This window comes from Dermacentor silvarum, chromosome 3, assembly GCF_013339745.2.
Source record: "Dermacentor silvarum isolate Dsil-2018 chromosome 3, BIME_Dsil_1.4, whole genome shotgun sequence".
In the NCBI taxonomy this organism is placed as follows: Eukaryota; Metazoa; Arthropoda; class Arachnida; order Ixodida; family Ixodidae; genus Dermacentor; species Dermacentor silvarum.
Window position 1 is genome coordinate 175,887,691 of NC_051156.1, and position 18,264 is coordinate 175,905,954.

General features: G+C 45.5%; 1 protein-coding gene and 1 long non-coding RNA gene across 4 annotated transcripts in view; both read left to right on the forward strand.

Annotated features, from left to right (window-relative positions):
- LOC119446131 (beta-1,4-N-acetylgalactosaminyltransferase bre-4) overlaps positions 1 to 12,173 on the forward strand; it is a 57,201-nt gene extending 45,028 nt beyond the window's left edge. For all 3 annotated transcript variants that reach the window (XM_049663934.1, XM_049663935.1, XM_049663936.1), the window contains 3 exons: positions 1,333 to 1,565; positions 2,941 to 3,125; positions 11,518 to 12,173. In XM_049663934.1, the coding sequence (XP_049519891.1) occupies positions 1,333 to 1,565; positions 2,941 to 3,125; positions 11,518 to 11,761 (662 nt within the window). In that variant the 3' untranslated portion in view covers positions 11,762 to 12,173. The remainder of the gene's footprint in view (positions 1 to 1,332; positions 1,566 to 2,940; positions 3,126 to 11,517) is intronic.
- Positions 12,174 to 13,572: 1,399 nt separating this feature from the next.
- LOC125944087 (uncharacterized) lies at positions 13,573 to 17,228 on the forward strand. Its single transcript, XR_007466114.1, has 2 exons — positions 13,573 to 13,814; positions 16,444 to 17,228. It is a non-coding gene; the product is annotated as an uncharacterized LOC125944087 (long non-coding RNA).
- Positions 17,229 to 18,264: the final 1,036 nt, after the last annotated feature.

Here is an 18,264-nt window from a genome sequence, read left to right on the forward strand (position 1 = left end):
TGTTAACATTACTCGCAGTTCAGAAGACACTGTTTCATTCACAACTGAGAAAAAGCACAATCATATGTTCCTTCCCCATTTATCTGTCAATTCCCAAAATGTAGGGTAGTCAACCGGGCTCAGTCCTGGTTAACCTCCCTGCCTTTCATTAAATCATTTTATCGCTCTCTCTGACATTTCCTGTATCTTTGAAAACGCTCGTTTTCTGATACGCCGACACCTCCGAAAGCAGCACCCAAACCACGTGCTGCAAACGGCTCGTTCCCTCCCCCTGTTCGGAGTCGAGGCTTGCCTTGTCGTGCTAGAGCACTGTTACACAAGTTAAGGGTTGGATGGAAAAAGCACTATAGTTCGCATATGTGGTGTTGGCCTCACTGCGACATAGCGCCAGTAAGTATGCGTATAGATAGTTTGTTTATCAGGTAGATGCTTCTTCTTTAGACTCTGTCTACTGTAATAAATAACATGAAAGAAAAAAATGCGTTCGTGGTGTAATGGTTGGAGGATCGGACTGCTGCCTTGGCAGGATGAGGTTCGAAACCCGGCGCCGGACGCGCTTTTTATTTAAGTGAGGTTGACTCTACTCGACGAGAAGCCGACCAGCGATGGTCCGGTTGTGACAGACCGCCCACCGAACTAGGCCAAAAAATGCCGATTAAAAAATCCATATGCCCAATAACTCCCATATCCAATAATCCGATATTTAACATACTGGATCCCATAGGAAAACATGTTTATCCCATATGTCATATGATGCCATTGGATATATGAGTTAGGGGGAATACAGGGCTTTTTCAGTAGGGATTTGATGCTAGGCACAGGAAACAGTTTTTTTTTTCTGCACCAAGACAACTTCAGTGTTCCATTGAGTACTTATGAATGTGATGCTGGAGGAAACAAGAATTAACTCAGCATAACTGTTTTGTAGCTTTGGTAATTGTTTAGTGTGAAATGCTTGTAGCTTCTACTTTGTTTGCCATTCTCGCACAGGGACAGCAATTATGTGAAGAAGTTGCTTAGGAAACTATTCGCTTACGTAAGTGAAAAAGAGCGAAATACGTACGCCGACCTAAAATGTTTACTGACAGCGGGGTCTTGAAAAACGTTGATCTTGCGCGTATTTTCTGAACGTAGCCAGTAAACCGTACAACACTAGGTATGTTTTTCGATATGATAGTACAGGCTGTAAACGCCGTATAACAGTCTGCATGTGCGGGCTGCGGAAATATTCGGATTTTTTCAGATGCCATACATGGCCAGAAAACGTTTGACGCCGGTTCAGCTCCTTTCCGTTTACACGTTCATTGCATACTTTCTTTTTTGGCATTTCAGTCGGCAACATCCCAGTCAGGATGGATGTGCCTTCTCTCGAGGCTGTAGAAAACGAGTTCCCGGAAGTAATGAAAGGAGGGCGTTTTCGGCCGAAGGAATGCACTTCGAGACACAGAGTTGCCATACTCGTTCCCTACAGGAATCGCGCCGAGCACCTCAAAATATTTATCTACAACCTCCACAAAGTACTCTCTCGGCAGCAGATAGACTACGGTGTCTTCGTCATTGAGCAGGTGAGACGGAGGCTAACATTTGTTTATGTTGCACACCTACATAGAGTTTTTGATGACCGATGGGCTATTTACCATCATGATTAGAATTGTAGCTGTTTAAAGTGGAAAGTCCCAATTTTATTTTTCTGATTCCTAACTTTCATAGTAAACAGAAGGCCGTTTTCATTACTTGTTTATTTAGGATATGAATGTGCCTTGGCGTGCTAGCTTCAGACAAGGTCAAAATGCAAGCAGATGCGCCGGTGTGTAGGAACAAGGAAGTGTCGAAGCGCGGTAACCGATGTGCATCAAATTTTATTCGAACGTGCGGCCCTGCTTTCAAACCTGAAATTTCAATGCAGCTCTTGGCGTTTCCATTTGCATTTAAAACTTACACTGTGAACAAAATGCACTCACAGGGCCGCGGCTGTAAAAAAAGAAAAAGAAAAGAAAAAAATAACAGCTGATTCTGCTAACATTGTTTTCTTTGAGGTTCATTTAGCGAAACTATCGTGAAATTTCTACTCCATCATTCAACTGGGCCATTACAGAGTATTTGTGCGATAAGTCTCGATAATATTTTGGCGGGAATCGTCAATGCTAACTGGTCTTTTGATACGCAGAATATCAGAGTATTGAGACTTAGAGTAACTCTAAGCAATAAATTTTTCCGCAGTCTGCTGCACAAGTGTAATGGTCGAAGTTTGATTAGTATATTATGCGCTGTCACATGAAGCACTTGCAATGACAAAATATTTTGAAATGTTATTGTACGAAGCCGCAAGGATAGTAGAGAGCAAAACGATTGTTTCAAGGTAATTGTATGTAGTACACAGAATTCTTATGTCTTTCAGCAATACGCTAGGTCGCTGTCAATCAGCCGGCAAGAACCTTGCTGAAACCAGCTTGATTGATTAAAATGTTTAGTACAAGGGAGGTGCTGACGGCGATAAATGTCACATCAGAGGACTTGCTTGCTGTTACAGCTCGAGGCAGTTGGGCTGCTTGCGTTTAGGTCTCTATAAGGGCGATAAGGCTAGTTCAATGAAGGCATAACTTAGCATGTAGTTTGTACATGCTGCGTTAGTTTATTCGTAGTTTTTAATCATTGCGACTATGTATCAAGATAATGCCCAAAAGGTCTTCGGCATTCAGCAATTGATGCTCCTGTAGCTTTGGGGTAGCGCATACATGTACACGGACACCAGAATAACCGTACAATGACAAATGCTATTCTTCGATTGTCCGTGTTCCGTTCTCCATAGGTCAATCTATGGAGTCATATAAATTAGCCTAATCAAAGTGCTCAGTGTCGCATTTACTCGCGCCGCTATAGAAATCCTCCAGGAAGTGAAAAAATTGAAAAAAAATTGAGTATGAAACGTTTTGTTTGCAGGGTGATGACGCTGGCTTTAACCGAGCGAAGCTGCTCAACGTCGGCTACGTCGAATCGACGGCCCTGTACGACTACCAGTGCTTCGTATTCCATGACGTCGACATGGTCCCTCTGGACGACAGGAACGTGTACACGTGCCCAGAACAGCCGAGGCATATGTCCGTCAACGTCAATAACAAATCCACGTGAGCAGACTGACATTTTGTTGGCAGTATGATCGTTACCGTGTTTTCTTGCGTTTATTTTCATATAAATGTCAGGCTGCCTCGTGAAGATTGAATAGAGCGTCATAAATGATAACACTGCCTAAATTAAATGAAGTATACGAATAGAATGTTGTTACATAAAAATAAAGAATAAATTGCAAAGCGTATGCTCTTTTAGTAAAGAATGAACGACAGTGACAGACAGAACACTTTTAGCCTTATACTTATCAAAGTGTTCTGGCTTTACGAGAAATATATTAATAGGCATTACTAATTTAGTTTTAATAATTCAGTATTGTGCTAATTTCAAAATAAATACTAATAGAAGAGAGAGAGAGAGACAGAAAACAAGAGGTGGAAGGTAGAGAGGCTAACCAGAGTACAGAGAGAGAGATAATTTATTTGAAGGAAGGCAGAGAGGTCAGCCTGAGCTAGCATGCTCTAGCCTGCTACTCTGCACAGGGAGAGGAGGGAACGGGGACATAAAGGCTGGATGAGGGGTGATGATGACATAGAAGAAGGATGTACAACGGTAAAGGCAAGTTCAGCATCCTCATGGCTATCAACAAAGTCCAAAAAGGTCATTCAAACGTCTCATCTACCTTCCAGAGCATGGACGGAGTCCCGAATAGAATTGAAAGTTCACAAAAACTCGCCGCGAAGAAGCTTGTGTATGGGCTTCTCTTGCGCGAGCAGCACAGGTGCAAGCAAGGTAATTAAATTATGTAAAGAGCCGCGATCAGCTGCTCCAGTACGGCGAGGACATGCACGGCGCTTTTAGCGGCCGGAGTCTGGAGACCACAGAGAATCGCGCGCATTGATTCTAGCAGGCGTTTCAGCACTTTTTCAACGCTTTCCTTGTCATTCTTTTCAGCTCCTTGCTTGCCTATAGGGTTCATCGGCTTTACTAACCCTAGAATCCACTTCTTGACGTAGAGGAACACTACGGCATGGTATCGTGCCCGTGGATCTACTGGGTAGTGAAGGCCACTCCGTGTCTGTGCCACCCAGGGGCGACGAATGTGCGCCCTGTGCTCTCGGAGATCCTGAATTTGCTGTAGGCGCGGTTACCGTCCTCGATGCCGGCACAGGCAGAGGTTGTCGAGGCCCCTGCGCCCCACAATCCGGTTCTCCTGAAGTCATTGGATGGCGCTTCTTACGCGAGCGTTGTCTGTCTCGGCGAACAGATGGAGGAGCCTGTCTATGGGAAGACTTGTTTTTTGCCATTTTACGGAGAATACGAAGTTCCTGCTGCATCTTCGGGCAATCCTTCGACGTTGCTTCGTGAGAGCCAGGACAGTTGGGACATTTCAATCAAGGTGCATCACAGTCGGCGGTATTATGTTGCCCACCGCAACGCTGGCAGGTCACTTGATTTCTGCACACAGCGCTTACGTGACCAATCTTGAGACATTTCTGACACTGCAGAGGCCTCGGGATGAATGGTCGGACGTGGTGTATCACGTACCCCACTTTGACAGTAATTGGCAAAGTTGACGAAGCAAATACTAGTTCGATACATCGGGAGTTCCCCAAGCGGTGAGTCTCAAGAATCTGCGCCGATGAAGTCAATAAATTCCTGAGGTCTACATTCTTGATGTCAAGGTCGACATCAGAAATTACACCAGTCGCTGACTCCTTCCCGTAAGTAAAAAAGTAACGGACGGGAATTCCGCTTAATGTTGGAATAGTTTTTAACTTCTCTATTACAGTTGAACTCTTGGCATCTACCGTCAGGTTGTTTTTTCAAGAGTTGATCCGGATTTCGTTGACTTGACCAGGGGCCACACTTTCAAAATATTCATATAAAAACGGCCTACTTAAGGAGTTCAGGTTGTGTGACGCCGTAAGCGGCACGTAAGAGACCATGAAAGACTGCTGCACCTTCTCGTTAGATGAAGTCTGCTCACTTGACATCTGGCGTATCCTCTTTTTCACACGACGGCCCATGACTACGGTGTATTCGTTGTCGGAGTCCATGGCTTCGGGCGTTGAGCTCTCCCAGGAGTGGAGCTGGTCCGAGCTGCCAAAGTCACGTCGCCTGACCTTGTTCAGATGGCTGACCTTGTTCAGGAGGTCGTGCGAGCGTCTTCCTGCTCATTCTTGATCAGAATACGTTGACGAAACTGGCAGAACCGTAAAAGACTGCATAATAGCGAGAGGCCCAGAGCACCGGTGAGCCTGCTTGCTTGCTTGCTTGCTTCCTATGCCATGGCGCATACACACCACGGGGGATTGGCCAAGAAGCCGGCGGTTAAACAGATGTGGTGAAATTATGCAATGAAACTAACTGATGTTAGAGCCTATTTTATTTTATGTTATAGGGAATTAGTGTGCTTTTTGGAAGGAGATCAAGGTAGAAGGTAATAAATTTCAATCAATTCAAAAGTGGTACCTGAGCACTTCTTCTCTTCCTCTCTAACCAGAGTAAGTGTCCAGCTGACTAGTCTGCACAGGGGATGAGTGGGGCAAGGGCAGGAAAGATGACGCGAAAAGAAGAACATAAACTGTTTTTGTCCGCACACTACATTTTTTCAATCGGCCCCATTGCTTTTCAAAATGCTTTTAAAGCAGTTCGGGTCGACTTCGGTGGGGTCGAGGGTCCAAGAATTCTGTCTTCCGCAAAGAAATGGTTGTCAATCTTCTTGAGCGTGGTGCTTAGGACGTTTCTTCGTGAATTTAGGTAACGGCAATCGGACAAAAGGTGCGCTATCATCTTTGTGCACCCACTAAGTTTAAAAATATTATGGGGTTTTAAGTGCAAAACCACGATATGATTATGAGGCACACCGTACTGGGGGACTGCGGAATAATGTGGACCACCTGGGGTTTATTAACGTGCACCTAAGTCTAAGCACACGGGTGTTTTCGCGTTTGACCCCCATCGAAATGCGGTCGCCGTGGCCGGGATTTGATCCCGCGACCTCATGCTTAGCAGATCAACGCCAAATCCGGAATCCCCCCACCCCCTACGGCGTGCCTCATAATAAGATGGTGGTTTTGGCACGTAAAACCCCATAATTTAATTTTTGAATAGCCACCAAGCAACCACGACAGGCACCCACAAACTTCACATACCTGTTTTGTGGCCATTCTGCATAGGTAGAAGTCGGCATCAGTAAATGCTACTCCAAAGCATAGGCGACAAATGAGAATAATTTCCCGTCGTGGTAAGCCACACAAAAGGCGGAGCTCTAGATGAGGATCCATGGAAAAAAGGCGCTGGCTTTTAATGTCTGCTGAATTCCAGTGGGCCACCGTAAGCTCGCGAGCGAGAGCCCGGAGCTTTCCCGCGGCCTCTGTTCTCGACATCAGGATAGCAATGCAATCACCACTGTCATGTGCAGATCAAGCGGCTTCGTCTGATTTTTGGTTCCCAGCAATACCAACTATACACATGAGACTGTGCGAGACAATCGAGACTGAGGAGAGTACACTGTAAAGCATAGATTCCCGCGGTTCAGCATCACGTGGGTTTCGGCGATTGCGCTTTTGAGTGGGTGACGTCAGCTGACATTTACATCATTACCACGTTACCATTAAAAAGAATTCAATACGCATAGCGAGCGCGATAATTATCGTTAAATCACGACTAGAGAGTGCAGTTGAGGTGCAGTTGAGCACCATGCAGGACAGCAATAAAAGGGGAAAAGGGGGGGGGGGGACGCTCGATTTTTTGTAGTAGCCGAAACACTGCTCGCAATACTATCCTTTAATTTCACATTTATGGACTGCAAAATGTTTTACTCATGATTAAGTAAAAAGAAATGAGCTCAGGAATTAATGTCACAGCATGGGTACCCAAGCTTCACAATTATATTTAGCGTTGAAGAAAAGCTTGCAAGAAAGTAAGAATAATAGTTAAGAGCTAGTGTTGTGATTACTCGTTATTACTTGCAGGCAATGTTGCGCACTTGCAGTAGGCTCCAAAACAATAATCAAAGCCTCTAGGCCTGGTAATTTGATAAGCTCCGTTAACGACCCATAAAGCGTATTATTTGTCACATTTTTCTCGGGGAAAAAGGAAGTGCTTCACGTTTTAGCTCGAACAGTTACAGCCGCAGTAAGAGGAAGCATTTAGTTCAGGGATATTATTAAATACTTGTATATGGATGAATAGTTTTTGTTGGCAATCAATGCACGACAATTGTTGAGGTTCGTAGCATTTAAAAAAAAGTCAATTCGTGGAACTCTAGGGAGTGGATTTTTCATTTAGGCAGCCAGTTATGAATGCGAAGCGCTTATGCCTCCTTCCAGGGGCATTGTGGTAGGTAGGTATTTCCAATCTCGCCACACTTCAGACCTCGGTAGTAAACAGAAATGCATGACCGACATCGCACTCTTATTTCTGCCTTCAAGCACAGCAGCCGAATGCTCTAACCACTAGGCCACGATTTTTTTCGAGTGAAGCGCTAAAAAAAGCCAGCTGTGCTTAGAGCTGCACAGGTGCTTCGTGCTCGGCACGCGCTCGTGCCACTGCTCTCGCGTTCGTCGTCGTCGTCGTCGTCTTCTTCCACAGCTGGCTGCGTTGCCGCTAATCATTCCAGCGTGGAATTTCACTTCTCTTCTGTCGTCGTAATGGGGCGGCCGCGTTTAGCGGAGTATGAGCCATTGCTTAAGGGGGTATGAGCCATTCATTGTCTTACGTGACGGACAGATTTAATTTTGAAAACATTTCATGGAAATCGATCCAGAATGAACGCGCTCGGGTAAGGGCTCGTCGTCGACGTGCCGATTCTATCATGAGGGCTTCCAACGCCCAGGAGAAACGTCAGCCAAGAGCCGCGGACCCCGAGTGGAGGGAGCGCGAGACTGGCGATCCAGTCTTCTACGTCAATGCGGTTGGTGCCGCAGAACGTTCCTGGATCCCACGGCTAAGCCAGGACAACCGTCGGAATTGTAGGCGTTGATGGGGACCGCGCCATTCCGGGTTCTGTTTGGTCCGTCATGTTGTCGAGTCCGAGGTGACGACCACTGCGGAGCTCCGTTGTTGTCTCTGGTGGTTACCAAGCACCACCACCAATTTGTTACGATGCCGCAGCTACATATAAACATGTATTTACAATATATACAAGAGTGACAACGGTAGATAACCAAGATGGCTGTCGAGATTGATTCCACTGCTACACGTCAAATCGTCTTCTTCTGACTAGCGCCACTCTCGGTTGAGCCGTGACAATATATACAGGCGAGGTTCACGACTGTACCGGGACCCTCGATGATAACTACATAAATAAATTATTGAAGCTGCAATGCAGCAAATGATATGCATAAAATCGAATACTAGTAACCTAAAGTACATCAATACATAAAAGACGAATTACTGAGAGCGACAGTATACCAAAAAAACCTAGTCATGAAGTTACGAATTCGATAAGAATTTCTTCAGGCAGTTCTTGAATAATGTTAATGAAAAAATAGATTTTGAACGTGCATGCTCAGTTATTCCATAATTTGATCGTTGCAAAGGTTGATGTAAATTTTCCGTAATTAGTGAGGGCCTTGGGAAGAAAAGAAAAAAAAATGTTCGCAGCAAATCTCGTGTAACTCATGCCTAACAAAAAATTTGGCTTAATAAATAGAATCCAAATTTGCGTTATCATTTGCTTATACAATAAAACAATAACATTTAACAAAATACGCAAGCTGTCTTAGGCCAGAACAACGAAAAATAATAATAAACGCTTGATATTGAATGTGTTGTAAATGTGTAGCATGTCATCTGTATGCATTTTCTTATGGTACAATGCCGTTGTTCAAGTGTGTGTGCATGAAAGCAAAGTAAAACGAAAGAAGAGCATAGCAAGAAAAAATATGGACGTGCCTTAATTAATGAGCGATTCCAAGCATTAAATCAACTTTATGCTTCTAGATTCACTAGAATTTAAAATTTCCCGTCAGATGCAACAAATATCGTTCAAATCGGTTTGTGTCATAAAAGCGTTTCTGCATCCGCTATAGCAGTCGTCAGTACATGTATTTGATTTCAAAATTTGGAGTTGGCCCTGAGCTAAAGCTTGCTCTTCAGTCGTCGTTTCGTGCCGCGCGCACATGGATCACACACACACACACACACACACACACACACACACACACACACACACACACACACACACACACACACACACACACACACACACACACACACACACACACACACACACACACACACACGCACACGCACACGCACGCACGCACACGCACACACGCACGCACGCACGCACACACAAGCGCTGTGAACCCTCCCGGACTTTCCTGAGCAATACTGTGGGCTTCTCTCCCGCCGATGAGCTCATCATCATCATCATCATCATCATCATAAGAACTTTATTGTTTCCGGCAAATTGCTGGGTGGCCGCCCTCCAGTAGCCACTTGAACACAATTTAATTACGTGGCCATTGGTAGGCTCGAACCTCGATTCACCAGCACAGCAACCCGGCACTCTAACCATTATATATTTTTTAAGTCATTATTATAGGGCACAATCACATGTATACTTCTAACGTGACAGCGTTAAATAGCTCTTTAAGATGATCGACGCGTGCTTCCCATTGCGTAGCCCGACTGCGCACGCGCGCGCCCCCGTTTGCTTCACGCCACAGGTGAAGGAATTAAATGGGCAAATTTATAGCATTTGATTAAGCGCTTTACGAAAGCTTTGCTTCACATAGGTTCGAAGATGCACGTTGGATCGGCATAATTTTTTAGACTATAGAGGTACTAACTATACAGAGACTGTTCCCTGCGCAGCATGTGCTTCGATGTGCCATACGAATATTCCCCCACAGCGTGCCATCATTCCAATTCGTCACTCCTTCCGTGAGCCGGGGCGTTTCCGTCTGACGTAACGGTGAGGCTGCTTTTGTTGCGCTCTCGGAGCGCTAGGTTTCGATAGTGCCTTTATTGTGCGTTGAAATTTGATAATGAATCTTATATTAAATTAGGCGCAGTTAAAAAAAATTAAACATGGCGGAGCAACAATATGTGACTGCCTCCAAATTTGCCATCTGAACAAGGTTCTAATAAAAATGTAATTGCCAATTTTTCGTATTAGCTTTATAAAACTCGAGTTATTAGCGGAAAAGTATGACGGCCTCGCCTTGTGACTGCAATGCAAGAACGCGACATTCGCTATGCTCATAGTGATTAAGGAAGACATGTTCAGTTTTAAAAGAGGCAACCTTTATTCAAGAGTGCCCTGCACTTCTCTCACTAGCTGCGTTGCTCTGCTCGAGGTTGCCAATCATGTGTTCAGTAATTATCGAAAACCAAAGCAGATCTCGCTTGTTGCGTGCCGGCAAAGGAGCTGCACGCCAAGGAGGTATTATATCGACATTCATCCACGCGTCAGTACCACTGCTACCGTTACAAGAAGACGGTTCTTCTGCTGTTCTTATTAGCTTCTCCCAAGCGCGCCTTTCTACTGTTCTTGGTGTTTCCTGGCCGATGGGTTTTGCGAGTTTTCCAGTTTTCGGAATTGAGCTTTTTTTTTTTAAAGAGAAATTTTTTTGGCCTTGTTCGAGTTCGGGTTCAGTTCCGCGGAATATTGCAGTTCGGGTATACGGCCGCCAGTTTGAGTTCATTTCCAAAACCTTCGTCGAATCAAGATGTAAACTTGTCGCTGCGAAAGTGGAAGCAGTGTTCTTGCTGTTGGACCATTGCTGCAAAAAAAAAAAGAAGAAGAAGAAGAAGAAGAAGAAGAAGAAGAGAGCGTATGTTACACGTAAAGAACACGAATTCCATTGTACAAGATAGTGTTTTGCGCCAGTCGATGTTACTTTTTCAATGTTTAATTCAATGGTAAACTTGTTTTTTTAAATGCACGATAAATATTTTCAGGTGCCTTATTCATAAGAGGAGTGTGAAAACACCAAAGGGTACCTTGGGGAGGCACAGAATGAACTTTATTATTTTACACCTCTAGTCCCGGGCATTTACTTTAAGATTATCGTTGATTACAAGGAAGTGCTGAGCAAAGCAGTAGGAGAACAGAGATGGTAGTTCGAGGAGCTTGTCAGTCATGAAGTGGGGAGAGATGCAGTATTATGTTAACTGGGGTAAGTGCACTAGAAAGAGATTATTGGGACGTGTGGGATTCCCATAGTTTGACCGAGAAAGATGGCAAGTTTCCGCAGTGAGGAGGTAGAGGGATCTACTGAACTGGTAAAGTCATCTTGTAGACGTAATTATGTACAGAGAAAACATTTACAGAAAGGTCGCTTGCAAGCGAATGACAATATTGTACATATCTTGTATGCACGGGACACGTATCGTAATTACTATGGAGAGATGTATCGGTCATGTATTGACATGTATAGCTCGGTGCGAATAAACGAGACACTTTTCATCATTGTCATTTTTTGTTTTCAGAATTTATTATTCTTATTTCTTTGGCGGAGTGAGTGCGGTCAACAAGGAGCAGATGCTGCGCGTCAATGGCTACTCCAATAAATACTGGGGATGGGGAGCTGAAGACGACGACATGGCTCACAGGCGAGTTCCCTTGCACTCTAAGCTAGGGAGAGACCAAAACTTTCTTTTGGAACTTAGAAAACGCTCCAACCAAATAAGAATACCGTTGATGAATTGTTTATGCTCTCTAGTCCTAAAGTAAAGAAATTTCTACTGAAACAATGAAAGAGGGAATTTTTCAGCAGATGATGAGAATGTGTGGCAGGTTGTATAGATTAGGTGTTCGAAGTGATCTGTGTGCAAATAAGGAGAGCGAATGTACCTAGAGCGGACAACGCTTAAAGAATAGGTACCCTACCCAAGTTCCCCCGACTACTCATACATTGTTTTTGTGCTATTGAGAGAAACAGACAGGGAATGGGCAAACAAAATTGGCCGCCATCCTGCCCTGCGAACGTGAATGTCCAGCAAAGCTGTATCAAACACCACACATGGTCGAGCATTGCATTCACGCTGCTCTTCTGGTGTCTTTAATTTCCGTGCTCTACCCGTGGCAGTCTTAGAATGAACTCAATGAGTTGCTAGACGGGTCTCCCTTTTATATATGAAAGCATGGTGACGTCCCTAAGTATATATATATATATATATATATATATATATATATATATGCTGTATGCCTGATTTTACAGAAAGATATACCGTTTGCCTTCACTTGTTAACCTGGAGTCTTGTGTTTACGCCACGAAATTTTCCGACCAACGAGAGGTATACAGCTTTGCTGTAAAACTTGGAGTACGCTTAAGCTTCGCCTTTAAGAGTGGAACGCGATAGCGTTATTGAACGACGCCGACACCGACACCGACAGCGTATTTTCTGCGACAAGGGGCCCGATCTAAATTTAGAAAGGCTCGGTTTTCAACATTCCCCTCAATGTTGCCTAGAACCAAAGTACAGCGAAACACCATCAGAATTGGAGGACGCCTGTAGCTTCGCCAGTAAGCTGCGCCTGTAAGCTTCGCCTGTAAGCTTCGCCTGTAAGCTTCGCCTGTAAGCTTCGCCTGTATGAGTGGAACGCAATAGCATTAAAAAATCCCTGGCTGCTCATCAGGCTTTTTTCTCGTATATTCAAATTACAATCCGACGCTATCACGTCTGTAGGTTGTACTTAAGTCGTACTTTAGCATTTTTCTGACGGATCTATGAGAAATAAAATTTTTGTTCACTAACGCCTTGGCCCGCTCGGTCGGGGTGGTTCGGGATGATGTCGTTCGGCATGATTATTTACGCCAGACGCCGATGCTTACGCCGACGCCGGGTTTTCTGCGACATGGGGCCCTTAACGTAAGAGTGGGGCTGCTACCATTAACAGCTTAGAAAACTTATGTTCATATGTTCTGCCGCAGAAACTATGTAAGCAATGCATATAACGCCTCTAAACAGGCCAAGAACGAGGATTTTGCACTTTTTATGTAGCCCATAATTAAAGCTGCACGTGTGAAAACTTGACTAAATACTACCCATAAGTTTCGCCCCAATTTCTCAAAATGTGAACTTCGTGAGGGGTCTAGATTTCTTTTAGAAAACCGCCCCTTCAGTTGCTTTTAGTCGCACTAGCAGCCTCGCTCTAAATCTAGTTATGCTGTTCCTCTATGAGTGTACGTAGGTTACGTAGACTCGCAGAGAACAGTCAGGAAAAGTGATTTTTGGGAATCGGGCTTGGTGGTTCGATTCCGATGCGCGTTTCCAGCTTAGCTCGGCTGAACTAGTTAAAGGCTGCACGTGGGGCTTTACGTTACTGCTTGAGTCTACGCCCGAAGCTTTGGAGCGTAGACGTTTCTATGAAGGCTCCCTATTATTGCGGCTAATGGGGCGCCACCCGGTAGTAGAGTGGCCAGGCCCCACTCAAGTCCCCCTAATTCCTGGGCATGCACTTCTTCTTCTTTCTTGGGTTTTACGTGCCAAAACCAGTTCTGATTATGAGGCACGCCGTAGTTGAGGGCTCCGGATTAATTTTGACCACCTGGGGTTCTTAGTGCACTACAACGCAATTCTGAATATACTGTTGAGCGAAGGGTGTGCTCTTCAGTCACATGACTTTCAATCCATTAAATCCTTCTACAATGTTGCTGAGAACATGGTGCTATTCTTGTTCAACGCAGGCTGCAAAAATATGGCTACAGGATTTATAGGCGACCTCAAGATGTGGCAAGGTACGTCACCCTCGCCCACGTGAAAAGCACGCCGAGCGAGCAAAGGTGAGATTATTTGTCGTCGCGGTGAAGCCTACGGGTCATGAAACATCGTCAAATTTCTTTTTACAGCGATTCTGTTTATGGCTAGGCTTCCGTGCATTTTTCGTGCGCGTGTGCAAAAATTGTGCCACCTGTGTCACCTCTGTGCCGTGTGCTAAACAGATTCGCTGGTCATCCAACTTCACAGAGTGGAATGGCTCATGATTTTCTTTTTGTTCATTTTTACACGTGATGACCTATAAAGATGCCTATAAAGGTAGTTCACTGTTATAGTGGCCACCTTTCTTCCTATGATCGCCGGAAATAATTAGCTATTTTGCAGTGCACTGTCAAATGTAAGTCATTCATTTTAACAACAATGTAGTTCACACATGTGCGCAAACTTTCAGATAACTAATCAATCGGGGAATTTGAAAGAGTATTTTCTCGATGCATGAACTCCACAAAGCGCAACGCATATCACGTTTGATGCACTGAGTTTGATTCCTCAAAAAGCTGAATTAGGTACAAGAAACAATGAAAGCTAGCTCCATATTACCGTTTTTGGCACGTTAGCGAAGCTTCAGTTGAAGACAGCTTAGCAAAAACTACTAATAATTTATTATACTTAATAATTGAAAGCTCGAATAAGATTAATTTTTTTTATGCGAATATACTCTTCATAGCCAGAAATAAGTCAGATAACGCCGTTCAAGTTTTTCTTGATGTGGAATGATGTTTTGGCTTTATGGTGGTAATAGGTGCTCACACGCTGTAAGCGCAAGCTTTAAATTGTTAGTGGAATGTACGTCTTTCTGCAGCCGGATATAAGCAGGCGCTGGTTAAAGTAGTGTCGGAGGCTTTCTTGAAGCAAATGAATACTACGGTTTCACTAAAAAGAGAATTAACATTGGTGCAACCAGAAGATGCAAGTGGTTCCTTAATTGTATAAAGTGTGACATATAGAAGAAAGTGGCTGAACGGCAATAAGTGAAAGTCGGCGCTGTCGAAGTTGTTTACTTTGTTAGATACTGATGTGCTAGTTGGTGAGCCATGACATTGACGAAGCAGCGCACTTAAAAGCACACAGGTTGACGCACACATGAAAAAGGACATACAAGGGCACCGGTGAATGTCCTTTTTTATGTGTGTGTGAACGAAAGCAGCCACGAGTGTCCGGTGAATGTCCTTTTTTTATGTGTGTGTGAACGAAAGCAGCCACGAGTGTCCTAATAACCATAAGAAAAAAGAGGTCGCACTTTCACTCGAAAGGCGAAGCATCGATTGCGATAGCAAATTAGTAGAGAGCTATACGAAGCAAGGATAGTAGTTTAATGGGCCGTATAAGATTGTAATCATTCGCCTACTAACTAAATAGACAAGCACGGCGTCACGCGCGCACAGGTAAACATGAACACATCTCGCTTCGATGACCGTGGAAACTCGCTGTGAAAACACCGGAGTGAGAAAGCGCGCCAGCAGCAGCGGTCAAATTGACCTTCGCGCTGTCTCTCGTCTCGCTTCAACGCGAACTAAAGGTCTGTTTATAGCCCGACGTTATCGGCGCACGGGCCAGCGTCGTTTGCAGCCTGTCACGTTACGCCGGTTGCGCTGCGCCAGCCGAGATGCCATCCCCTCAAAACTACAACGCGCGCGCCATCCGCAGCTATCGTCGGAGCATGCGCACAAAGATCCCCAACCTACGCGCCAATTTGAACCGCTGTCTGCACCGTCAGCGAAGCGGCGTGGGTGCCCTTCTTTCTTCGCGCGCGATGCATTGTGGGTCGACGGTGTCGTCGCCTCCGACGCGCGAATGGGTCAGAAGTCATTTCGGCGACGGGCCCGTCGGGGCACGTCGGAAGCCGCCGGTTACGTTGGCTGTGCCGGTGCGCCCGACTATGGAGGTGGTCGCTTTCCCAACGTGACGTAGCATGCGCGCGCGCGTTACGTCGGACTATTAACGGCCCTTAAACGTCGAAAGCACAGCGCACATGAAGCTACCCGCACTCGGCGCATGCACTTTGCCCCATCGCAGATCGCTTTGAAGATGAGGACCACGCGGGCACGCACTTCGCCCACGTCGCAAATTGCTTTCAAGATACGGTGCCCGCGCGGCAGCGCTGTGAGCAGCGGCGGACGGAGCACAACGCACCCCCCCTCCCCCCTCTCTCTCTCCGTCACCTCGCCCCCGTGCCTCGCACGCGAAAGAAGACCGCGCGCTTCCGGCCAGCCTTCTTCCCTTGCGTGCGCTACCTTGAACCGCGATTGCCGGTTCACCCTCGTACGCTTTCACTCGCACAGACAGCGTACGGCGCGCGGCGACGATTTTATCACGGTTTTACTTTACAAGGAACCTCATGGCGACGACGACGGCGATACCGACGGCAGAAATGCGCTTGGAGTGTCCATTTATTTGCTATCGCAATACAATTGTTATACATGCATCACAAGTGACATGCGATGCACACAAAATACCCGCGACCTGCAGAAAGGTTTATATTGTTGAAACAGTCCAATGGCATAAGCCAGAGCCTGCGATAACACAAAAAGAAGGCATCCTCAGGAGAGCATGGTCGTTTAGCCCATCATTGCAGTTGCTATGATTGTGCTCCACTATTTAGCTCAATAACAATCTCGTGTGAAACATTTCCAGAATGGGGCTCCTCAACCGCTGGTCAAGCCGCATCACCACGGACGGTCTAAACAGCCTCAAGTACAGACGCATGGACATGGCGTTCAAGAAGCTCTACACTTGGATTCTGGTAGACCTGCGAGAGCGCAAATGACCTTGAAGAAGAGCCCATCGGAATGGACGCCCTGGAGTTCACGCTTCTATAGCAGTTCAGCATGTACGTACAAACAACGGCACGAGACATAGTTTCGCCTGCCAAGCGCAGCAAGACGAAGTGTCACAGGGAGAAGACAACATAGGTGCCAGTATTCGTCTTGTCAGTCTTCGTTTTGCTGCGCTTTATTCCATTTCTGCAGTCATGCAACACCAACTATCTCAACGTCGCTCACTGCTGCGTATTTCAAAGACTGTGCACGTGTAACATGTTCCGCAATACTGTGGTTTATTTAGAACAGAGTGCAACTACTTATCGATTTACACACTTATCCTTTTCGTCGGGCGATACGTTTTCTATGGCGTGTTCGCAGAGGTCTGTTCAAAGTGATATACTCGCAGTGACCGCGGCACGTAAGCAGTGAGATGTATGCTTTCTTTTTTTTTTTTTTGGTGTGACGCTCATCGTAAAGCTCTACCTAGTGTCATCAACACGGACGGACGCCTCAGTTTCTGCGAAGATTTGTGAACTGCGAGCTTGAGTGCTGTCTTCTTGCTGTGATTTTCTATTATTGTTTTTTATTTACTTGACGAAAAACTTGGTGATACATTTTACGTACACGTCATAACATAAATAAACATACAAAACTAAGCATTTGTTTGTCCTGCTTTCTGCGCACCTTCAGCCTCGGATTACTCAAGCAATGGAAGGATGTACTACCGCCTGGCGCTCTATACAAATCACGGGGGGCGGTGAGGATGACCAGAGACTCCATGGCCAAGAACAGGAGTGCCATAGCTGACGACGTTTACATGTAATGGGCAGAAGAAGCGGATCGTACGTAGTTTTAAATGGCTGCAGCAGTTATGCTTTGTAGGTCAACTGCACCAAAATTTTGGTTCGTGTAAAAAGCCTAATTCAAGACAACGAATAGAGGAACCTCCGCGCAAACTTTCACTTATTAAGTACGAGAGGAAGCTTTAAAAGTTGACAAAAAGACCCGCTTACGGTACTGAAACTGAAAAAAAAAAAAAAAAAAGAACACGGCCTCTACCACTCGCCGGAAGTGACGCGTGACCAAGCGCGCGTCTCCTCGGCATAACCTCCGAGATGGCTGCGGTGCATCCGTGCAAACTCGGAGGCTACACTGCGGCATAGCATAGATATACCGCGGCTGCAGCGGTACCTTACGTGCTTTGATTGTTCTCTGTGGTTCTCCGCACGTGGCGACGCGAGCAAGCCCAAGCACTCGGCAACTGCAGCGTGCTAAAAACCGCACGTGGCGTGCCGGAACTTACGTCATAACGACAACACCAGGTGCACGCATCGTCTGCTTAGGTGCTGTTGAAAGGCGGCTAACAAAAAGCTACACAATTACAAGCTCTGCGGCATTGCCAAGATTCATTTAGTGGTGCATACTCTCATTTATAACAAATGTAGCCAAAGAGAAATATTGTTGCAGTTGGCCTTCAGTGTGTACCAGCTACGCTTTCAAGGCAGGCTACACCGATAGACACCTTTAGTACAATGCCCGACGGTATTGGGGTATAAATTCGGGGGTATTAAGTGCCAAAACCCCGATTTGATTATGAAGTACACTGTAGTGGGGGGAACTCAGGATTAATTTTGTCCACCAGGAGATCTTTAACGTGTCCCCAATGCACGGGTCACGAGCGTTTTTGCAGTTC